Below are 10327 nucleotides of genomic sequence, written 5' to 3' on the forward strand. Positions count from 1 at the left end.
TAATAGTTCATCTTGCTGGCCTCATTTGCATTTCTTAAGCCCCCTCCTTACACATTCACACTCATACAAACCTTCTCTTATTTTCTTCTGTCCCCAACCTCTCTCCTTCTTTCAAACCCAGTGGTTATATTTTGTATTAACCTGTTAGAAATACAAAGCACAGCGTAAACAAGCTCAGAGAAAAAGCTAAAGTCAATTTGAGGATTACCAAGCCCAAGGGCGGTATTTGACGGCAGATCTGTGAGGTATCGTTCTGTCTAAATCTAAGTTCAGTGCTTGGTACCTTATTTGGATATTGCTGCTTTCAATGCTTGAGCTGTTCTTCCAAACACTGGAGTTCTCGGCTACTTTTCAGTATGATGTAAGTACCACAAGTATTGCATTGTCTTAGTGGTTCTAGTGGGGGATTTCTACATTTGAATACATTGGAAAACCTTAGGTGGAAGTAAACATTTAAGAAATGCACTCGAAGGCCTCATTTGATAAACTAGAAGAAAGAATTCCAGTTTCAGAGATTCCAGTCTGACTCCTCTTTAATCTTCAAAGCAAACAACAGCTTGAAATACTCAAAAAGAGGGTCTGAAGGTTCCAGTTGCACTCATTCTAATCTAATTATTCCTCCAACGGTACTTAACTGAGGGCGTCTGCCTTCCTGTGCATGATATTGCTTAAACATAACTGCTGACTTTCTAAAGCTAGTAAGGCCTCTTATAAAGCTATACTTAAGCTATTTCAAATGTTAAGAAATGGGGTAGTTATTTATAATATTAAAATTCCCCCCATCACTAAATGTAGGGAACATTCACAGAAGTGGATTAAAGATAGCACAGTAGTCAGAGCAGTAGGCACTGCGGTGGAGGGTTGTCAGAAAGTAACTCTCACTGGAGAGTGGGAAAACAACTAGAATGTGGAAACTGAGTACACATGCTCCTCAACTTATGATGGAGTTACGGTCCAATAAACCATCATAAATTGAGAATATCATAAGTCAAAAATGCATTTAATACACTTAACCTATCAAACATTATGTTATAGCTTAGCCTAGCATACCTTAAACATGCTCAAAATACTTACTCTATAGTTGGGCAAAATCATTTAATACAAAGCCTGTGTTATAATAAAGTGTTGAATCTCACATGCAATTTATTGAATACTGTACTGAATGTGAAAAAGAGAATGGTTGTAGTGGTACTTGAAGTTGTAATTTTTACTGAAAACATATGGCTTTCACACAACCATAAAGTAAAAAAATCATAAGTCAGGGACCATCTGTATTAAAAGGGTTTCTGAGCCACGACAGTCAGCTTCAATAATTTTGTCTGAGGAAAGGGAATATTCTGGAGGGACAAGTATATTTTTGGTTCTATAAAGACACATGTGAGAAGCCATAGTTATTCAGAGCTTAGTGGAGCATGTGCAGAGGTCATTAAGGTACAACTCTTAGCTTCATTCCCAGTTCCATTTTAAATCTGCCCTCCCCCTTAAACTCCCCAACTCCACCCACCTTTTTTTCTTGTTGTGCCACTTATATATGCTATCTCATAGTTTATGCATCATTATACATTGCCATAAATCTTTTGGGGATAAGGTGGGGAAATGAACAAATAGGTAAATTTTAAAAGTGGGGATTTTCCCAACAATGAGATTTCTCCATGGGACAGACCTATTGTTTCTTTAATGGCATGTACAGAAAAACTGAGATGCTGGATGCACTTCTAGGTGGTGATAGAAAAGTCTTGTATGCAAGGTTTCTGAGTTTATAGAAAATAAAGAATATAAGAAATAAAAAACTCCCATGATCTCACCACCTTTCCAGTCTTTTTTCTCTGAATATTTAAAAATAAATAAGCTTGTGATTTTACAGCTATATGTCCACTTTTGCACAGTTTTGTGCCCTGACGAGCAATTTTCTATTTTATTAAAAACACTTTCCTACATACTTTCAACACCATAATTTACATAAACACTCTCTCCTCTCTGGACATTCATACTGCTTGCAAGTGAACTATGTGGGACATCCATGAGTAAAAATAAATGGAGGAGTAGAGAGACTAGAGACTGAAGGCATCAATTTCTCCATGATGACTAGCTAAAAACACTGTAGTGGTTTTCCCTATTTTTTTGTGCCAAACCTCTGGCATCTGACTAAATTTCGCTTCTTTCACTCCTTTAAGGGTCTCACCGCTTTCTTGAGGTCCCTAATCTTGTTTCCCAGTTGTGTCAATGAACAAAGGGTTATTGCCTGGTGGCTTCCCTTTCAAAGTGTTTGAGACAGTTCGAGAAGACTATGAGACTTTTAAAACTGGGGTGTTATAATTAAGAGGTATCTTACGTGAGTCTTCCTGACCTAAATTTTTTGAGCCGCGCATCTGCTAGTGGGGCAGTTACCCTGGCTTCTTGTTTCTGAACCGAGTCCCCTCAACACAGTACAACAGTAAATGGGGGAAGTGGAAGAAAAGTAGGGAACAGAAGGACCAGTTCTCCATCACAAGTCAGTATTCAACAGGTAAAATTCTTTAGCTCTTCCCTGTCCCTGCAGGCACCGTTCCAGAGTTATTAAAATTCTTCAAGGTGTGGCTGAGGGTGGGGTGGAGGATGCACATCCATCTGAAAGCTTTAATAGACTGTTAGTTTGAAATCGCATATAAAAATACTCAAATACATACAAAGAGCTGGAGAGGCTGGGGAAACGGTTTCTGAGTAAAATTCGTACAACTGAGTTGTGTCTTTCCCCCGCGCCTCAAACGAGAGCATCGCAGAGCATGTTTGACTAGTGTCTGGTGGGAGCTTCCGAATAAGTTAAGGACGCCTGCAAACTCCTGGGAGTCCAGTAGGAGTTGCTGATAGTGCCGGACATTGCTTGCAAAGCAATTTTTGTGGTTCACCTCCCTCTTGGGTTTTCTCATTCTTTTGTGGGATGTTCACGGAGCTGGCTTGGGCATTTACTTTTTAAAGTTTCTACATCCCAAATTCCTCTCTCCAGCTCCCGGGGTGCGGCACGTCTCACACCCCTGAGACTTTTGGACTCACTCCAGGTGTGGGGAGGGGGCAGGAGGACTTTGTTCCCTGAAAACGACCTTGCTCTGGGAATTTCCTGCGGCCGTTTCTCACGCGCAAGCCCCCTCCTCTGGCTGGGAGCACAGACACCCACTAACGCGGGCCCCCGCAAAGCCGCAGCCGGGGGCGCGGAAGGGCGCGCCCCTCCGCTCACCCGCGCCCCCAGGGGAGGCCGCCCGCGCTCCCTCCGCTCCCCCTCCTCAGGGCCCGCCGCCGAGAGCCCGGATGTTGGATTCAAGCCCTGCGCTGGGTCCTTCATTTCCATAAAAGGGCAGCACTCCGCAGGGCTGAGATTGCCGCCGCCGCCGCCGGCGCCCCCCGCACCCCCCCGCGCAGCCCCCACCCCGCCGCGCGAGCCGCCCGCCCTCGCCCCGGAGGCTGCGCAGCCCCCTCCCCGGAGCGCACCCGCGGGGAGGGTGGGGGAGGGGCGAGGCCGGCCGGACCCGCTCGGGCCCGCTCAGCGGGGCGGGGGAGGAGGGAGCAGGCGCGCCCAGCCCCAGCCGGACTCGGACTGAGGGGGCGGAGAGAGAGGGGTGGAGCGCGGGGAGCAGGCGAGGGGCCGCGACGACGGGACTCCATTAGCGGCTCCGGCCCGGAGCAGCGCTTCGCCGGCTGAGGAGCGGGACGCGGACGCCGCCGCCCCGCTAGCCGCCACCCCCACGCCTGCTGCCGCGCGAGCCCCAGGCCGGGAGTGCGAGGAGCGCGCGGTGAGCGGCCGGGACCCGGGCTGGGATCTGAGGGGGAGCGCGGGTTGGGAGGAGGAATGTTAAGTCTCCGGCGGCTTCCCGGCCGGCAGGCAGCTGAAGCCCGCCGCGGTCCGCTAGGCTGGGACTGTGCGGGGCGGACGGGCGGCGCCGGGGCCGCCGAGGGCTCAGAGGATCGCCGCGGGGGTGAGCGCGGCGCGGCCGCCGGGCAGGGGCGCGGGGCGCAGAGTGCTGCCCGCAGCCCGGCCCCACCGCCGCCCGCCCGAGTTTGCGCGGAACCCCCGCGTCCTCCACTTTCTCCCACCCCGCGGCCGACACCGCGAATTCGGTGGGATTCGCTTTCCTTTGGGGGAGTGACGCTTACGAGAGCCATTTCCTCCGCGCTCGCAGGAAGGAGCCATGGCTCTGGACGGGATAAGGATGCCAGATGGCTGCTATGCGGATGGGACGTGGGAACTGAGTGTCCATGTAACGGACCTAAACCGCGATGTCACCCTGAGAGTGACCGGGGAGGTGCACATTGGAGGGGTGATGCTGAAGTTGGTGGAGAAACTCGGTGAGTAGCATCCCAGCCGCGTCAAAGTCGCGACTTCCCAGAAAGGAGGGGGGAAGGAGAGGAAAGAGACTTGCGGCGGGGGGAGGGGCGGATTTTGGAAATCTGGAAATCTTGGCATCCCGCACATGCTTTTTTAAAAATTTAAAATTTTGTGTTATTTAAGCAGATAGACCTGTTCCCCTTTGCATCTTGTTTTGTTTTGTTACTCTTTGAATTTTCATAATGTGATTCGAGTCTTGCAATTACAAACTTAATTGCGTAGTTACGGGGGCGGGGAATTCCTTAATTGTTAACATCTACCTACTTCAGTGAAAGAAATGAGGAAAGTATGCAAATGAATGTTGGGAGGGTGATATAGGGTCTGTGGTCATCTGTTTCTGAAGTGTACCTCAGTGTTGGTGACGTTTGGTATTGAGGATGACACAAAATCCATTTAAGAAAAAACGTACTGGTAAATGTGCAACTGCTGGCGCCAATATGAAGTTTTTGTAGCTGTACTGTTACGCGGTTGAGTGCATTAAAATGTTCCAGTCATCCACTCTTACGAGGGGTGGGGCACTGTTTGACAAACTTGGTGTCTACACAGACCGTGTTCGAAGTAAACTATTTCGAGCGTTCAATTTTATATTAATAGCATGCCAGTGAAATAACTTTGTGTTAAAAAGCACTTTATTGAACTAATTCGAAGTCGACAGTATTTGCTTGAGTATAAATATATACTGGATTGATTCTGACTCAGTTTTAAATAATCGGATATCTTACAATACGAAGTATAAGAATTTTGCACTACACATTTTGTCATGAATGAAACCATTTTTTAGCTGGAAGAATCAACTAAAGAGATCATTTTATCATAAGAGAGATGCTCAGAGGACTGTCTTCATGATCTGTAAAGTGCCTTTTGTATATAATACAGCTGTGGGATAAGGTGATATGTGTGGCATTGTCTTTCTAGGCTGGAATTGTTTTTTGGTTTTGGGGGCTTTTTTGAGGGATTTTCTTTCTTTGGTCTTTTTTAAAACACAGCATTCATTCTTCAAGCCACACTGGAAAAGTAGAGAAGTGGTTATGTATCAGGAAATCTATTTCTTATCAGGGGATTATTGTATACCTACCATATAAACTTACTGAAATGGCGCTCTGATGCAATTTGCAAAATAAGGCAGAATTCATTTAGGTGGACCTGCCTTCTGCCGCTGTAGGAAGTTTAATTGAAGGATCAAAAAGAAGCTCCTTACAAGGTAGCCTCTTCCTAAGACCGTTCATTGTTTGGCTCTGGGAGACGTAGCCTAGGAAAGAGAGCCCTCCTAGGTAGCCCTTTGGAAATTAGGTTTCACCTTATTGCTTAACCAATTAACTGGCAGTTAACAGTGTTTTTATCTGATTTGAATAAGTAAATCGCTGCAAAATGTGTATGAACCTTTTTTGTCTAGTACTGGTATGGAAGTATTTAAGGATGGTAATATCAAATGTGATGTTTATATTTCCTTTGTTCTCAAAGGAAACAAGCATTTGTATCAGATTATCAAATATATGATAAATGGGCCTTAATACATTGGTCTCAATGAGATATTATTTATATTGCAAAAAAAGGAGCTGTTGAAGGTGACTGAGACAACTTGTAGTTCTCGAAAGCCAGGCTTTATCTAATGAATAAATAATGATTTCTATATTTATTTTGCATTGATTAGAACTGTTTATTATAGATTCACAGTCATAAATAGAAATATGGAGAATAAATTGTATGCAGACAGAATTGATGTTAATTTTAAGTGACTATAATCTTAATCTTTTTTATGCTGATGCGTTTTTAATTTTTTTGTGCATAGAAAGAAGCCTAACAAAGTGCTGTGCATATGGGAACCTTGCATCTTTCTTGAATTGAACAAATATGATTCCTCTTGTGCTTTGAGTTCCAAATAGAAAGTACTTTTCAGCATAATTCTGACTTTCCTGTTGGTAAAAGTAGAGTTAGACAATTTTTTGCTCCTGGTTTTTAGGACATGATACTTTGAATAGTAAACTATTTTGTTAACCTGTTGGCAAGTAAACAGAAGAAAAATTCAGCAGGAAAGTGTTGAAAACATCCACAAACCGGGCTAGTCAAATGAGAAAAGAACTTTGTAATTTTTTAGAGTTGCCTGAAACTGGAATGGCTTGCCTTTTGAAGCCCTGAGTTCTGTCGCTAAAGGTACTAAATAAGGGGGAGACTGGATGACAACTTGCCAGCAGTGGCTAAAGTAGACTTGCATTCTAGACAAGAGGTGGAGATCACGGTTAGGGATGAGATGGCCTCAGAACAATGATGGGCAATTAGCAGAATCAGACTACTATGGCCTTGGAGCAATTATGGCAGAAGGTACAGCACCATTAACCTACATCTTCAAACTCCAAACTGCCTGATAACTTCCTAATCTTGTTGGAACCATTGTATGTTAAGTTTGTCTTTGCATTTAATGTTGGTGACAGCAATGATTTCCCTGGAGTTAATAGATCCCAGAATGACTCCTCTCCTCAACATTGTATTAAAATTTGTGTGTATGCACATATGGAAGTTTCTGGGAAGAGGCTTGTTTGCTTTCATTGGTTTCTCAAAGAGGCCTGTGATCAAAAAGTTACGACACAGCTCTACGCTCAGTCCTATCGGAAAGCTACAGTGTTTATCTCAGACTGAGGCATTTTAATTAAGTAAGACAAAAACGTAAATAATGTTTCCTCAGTATGGGTCAGCAATATCTTTGGATTTAGTTAGAATTTTTTTTCTCCTCATGTGTCACCTTGAATTAGTTAGTATCTTATAAAGAACTTATGCACCTCAGTTATGGTCATTAAAATATGATTCTTAGATTTATGACTTCAAAGATCTACAAGTTCTTTTTTAAATCTTAGTATAAAACACATTTGTCATTCTGCATTAATCTTTTCAAAGAAAATAAAGACTGTATGCCATGAAGAAGTGAGCTTTAGGGAATTATATCCTGATATGACAAAGTCTTTTTCATCTGTGACTCAGTCTATGCTGATACTAGACAAATAATTGATTCCCTCAATGTTTATACCTCATCTTGAAAATGAAAAATTATTTTCACCCATTTATTTTTTAAACATCCAAATTGAAAGCTTTAAATAGAATTTTTAAAATTTAGTGTTTTTTTGTTTAAAACAAATTTCAAATGTGTATAGTGTTTTTTAAAGAAAAAATATAAAACGTTAGGGATAAGGATTATAAAAATAAGACATCAGAGAATGAAACTGTAAAATAATTGTGTTAAAAATTAAATTTTGTAAAGAATTGGGAAAAATCCCAATTTTGTGGGATTCTTCTGGCAGTCATTGAGAAGGATTAAAGAAAACCTTTGTGCTCAGTAGGATTCAGAGTTTAGTCAGCATTGAGGACTCTGAATACCAAAGAGATGGTTGCCTTTTATACTTGGTGGATGTGTTCAGTGAGTTTTAGTATCATTTCGTAAAAATTATCTTTTTAAAACTTTCACATATAATTTCTACCTTTCTATAAAAATTCATTTTAGGTAGAGAGTAAGGAACTTATTGTAATATGGAGCTGAATGAATGGAAGTGTCCGACCTCCAGCTCTGTTAGCTTAGAGGGAAAAATAGACAGGGTGATTGCTAAGTTTCTCCTAGCTCTGATTCTATGAGTATGAGGAATGTAGAAGTTGGGTTAGATCAGGTCAGATAATGATCCAGAGGAAAAAAATGCAAGTTGGGGGACTCAGGAATAAGTAAAAAAAAATAGAGAGAGTTGCCTTAGAAAATTTGAGGATTATGTTTCTGAATGTGGCCTTTAGAAAGAAGTAGTCCCTGCTTTCAAGTGTGTCATGTTCTTGCCATGTAATAATGAAAAAAGTACATTTATGTTGGAGTTGCATGTTAAGATCAAGTTAGGTCGTAAAGTCTGCACACATGACCAAAAAAAGAAGTAGATTTTAGCAAAATTACACTAAAAATCCTTTAAAGTGATCCTTAAGTATGCTATACATTCATTGAATCTCACAGAAGTAGAAAATAGGTAGTTTTTCCTCTAGGAACTCCAAAAATAAGTCTCTTTAGTTGAGTGCCAAAGAAGTTGGCTTGCGTTAGGGGCTTTGTTACACAAAAAAATACTTTAAACACTAGGATCAGAGCTTGGCAAGATGCACACAGGGAGAGATATGCATATGTAACTGGACAGCTCCCTTCTCAGACTCATGCTTAGGGCTCCCTGGGGAAGGCATATGCTTTTTTGGTGAAATGGTGTCTACGCTGTTGAAATCCTCAGTTTTTCTCCCTGAGGGCTTATGGTTGAGTACATGGAAATTAAATGTCTACATGCTGCATCTTCATTGCATTCATAGTGAAATATATTAAGATTATAAGAAATTTTTTAAAATCTTTGGAGGTGGGGTGGGAGAACCACTTAATGGTAAAATGTTAAAGTGAATTGGGTCTTAATCAGGTCTGATAGCAGGTTTAGCCAGTGTTTAGAATACTATTAGTGATTCATAGGAACTACATACTGAATTCTATCTGTTTCTTTAGCAAATTTTAAGCTCCTTAAAAATAGAGGACAGTAAATAAATTTCACCGTAATTCTATGGCACCTAATAAAGTTTGAGATACTCCTTGAACATGTTATGGGGTATTTGCTGTCATGCGTGGGTTTTTTTGGGTTTTTTTGCTGCCATATTTAATACCCAGTTTTTTAAGATAAAAACTGTTTCCAAATAGAGTTACTTATAGAGACACTAAAAGGAATTTATGTTTTACTCATTTCTTTACAAAAGACCTTGTTGGAAATATCTAATAGCTATTGGAGAAAATCAAAAGAAAATATTTAAAGTTTTACTTTTTATCTTCAACACTTAATTTTTTAAAAATTTTAAACTTCAAATTTAAGGAGTGATTTAGTGACTACTGTATAATCTTCATCTAGATCACTAGTTAACATTTTGCCATTTGAATGCTCTATACTCACAAACACATTTTTTTTTATTTCCGCATATTATGGGGGTACAGATGTTTAGATTACATATGTTGCCCTTGCCCCCCCCCCAAGTCTGAGTTTCAAATAATGTCCATTCTTTGGGTGGTGCGCATTGCACTCTTTGCACAAACACATTTGTTGGAGCCATTTGAGTAAGTTGCAGACATCTTAACCTTTCATCCTTAAGTACTTTAAGTACGTATCACCTAAGAACAAGTACCTTCTCTTACATAATAGCAGTACAGTGTTCAAATTCAGGAAATTTAACATTGATTCAATACTGTAATATACGTCCATATTCAAATTTTGTTGTCCCAGTAATGGCCTTTGCTTTTTTCCATCTGGGATCTCATTCCACATTTAGTTGTCATCAAATTGGTCTCTTAATCTCCTTTAATATACAGAATAGACACCAAGTGTGGAACCGCAGGAGAATATATAATAATGGCTTATTGATACTACATTAAGATACAAGTAAAATAATAGTATCTGTTTCCAAACTTTACGGCCACCCTGCAGAATAGTTCTTCAGCCTTTGTCTTTCAAGACATTGTTTTATCTTTTTAAAATAAGGTTCTTTATCTGTGCATTTCACTTAAGAGTGATATTTTTATAGGTTCTGTTTCATATACTTTAAAATTTACATTACTTCTTAGCTTCCTATTAGATAAGCTGTGGATAATATTTTTAGACATCATTAGATACAGATTTCCTGTAATGTCAGCTGTCCTCAGACTGTAGTAGGTACTAATAGATACACAGATTAATAAGAAACATGTTGCCTAATTTGTCAGATCTGAATACAACTTCTGGCACTGCCGCTTAACTGGTTTGTATGATCTTTGCACAACTAATTCAACCTACTGAGTGGGTTTTGACTTCTGTAAAATAAAAATTAAAAAAAATTCCTCATAGGTTTTGGTGAGAATTAAATGAGATAATACACTTGAAGTTGCTTTATAGAAACTATTAGTGCTATACAAATGAGATTGATTAGTTTCTCAGTGGCATTGAAAGTCCCTGCATA

The 10327-nt window shown here is 41.0% G+C and overlaps 1 protein-coding gene across 1 annotated transcript in view; it reads left to right on the forward strand.

Moving 5' to 3' along the window:
- The first annotated feature begins 3514 nt into the window (after positions 1-3514).
- Positions 3515-10327, forward strand: part of FERMT2 (fermitin family member 2) — a 78258-nt gene continuing 71445 nt past the window's right edge. Inside the window, exons 1-2 of the mRNA XM_012663821.1 lie at positions 3515-3764; positions 4152-4317. Of these exons, the coding sequence (XP_012519275.1) occupies positions 4161-4317 (157 nt within the window). The 5' untranslated portion in view covers positions 3515-3764; positions 4152-4160. The remainder of the gene's footprint in view (positions 3765-4151; positions 4318-10327) is intronic.

The sequence above is a fragment of the Propithecus coquereli genome, unplaced genomic scaffold (assembly GCF_000956105.1).
Source record: "Propithecus coquereli isolate 6110/MARCELLA unplaced genomic scaffold, Pcoq_1.0 Scaffold83, whole genome shotgun sequence".
Classification (NCBI taxonomy): domain Eukaryota; kingdom Metazoa; phylum Chordata; class Mammalia; order Primates; family Indriidae; genus Propithecus; species Propithecus coquereli.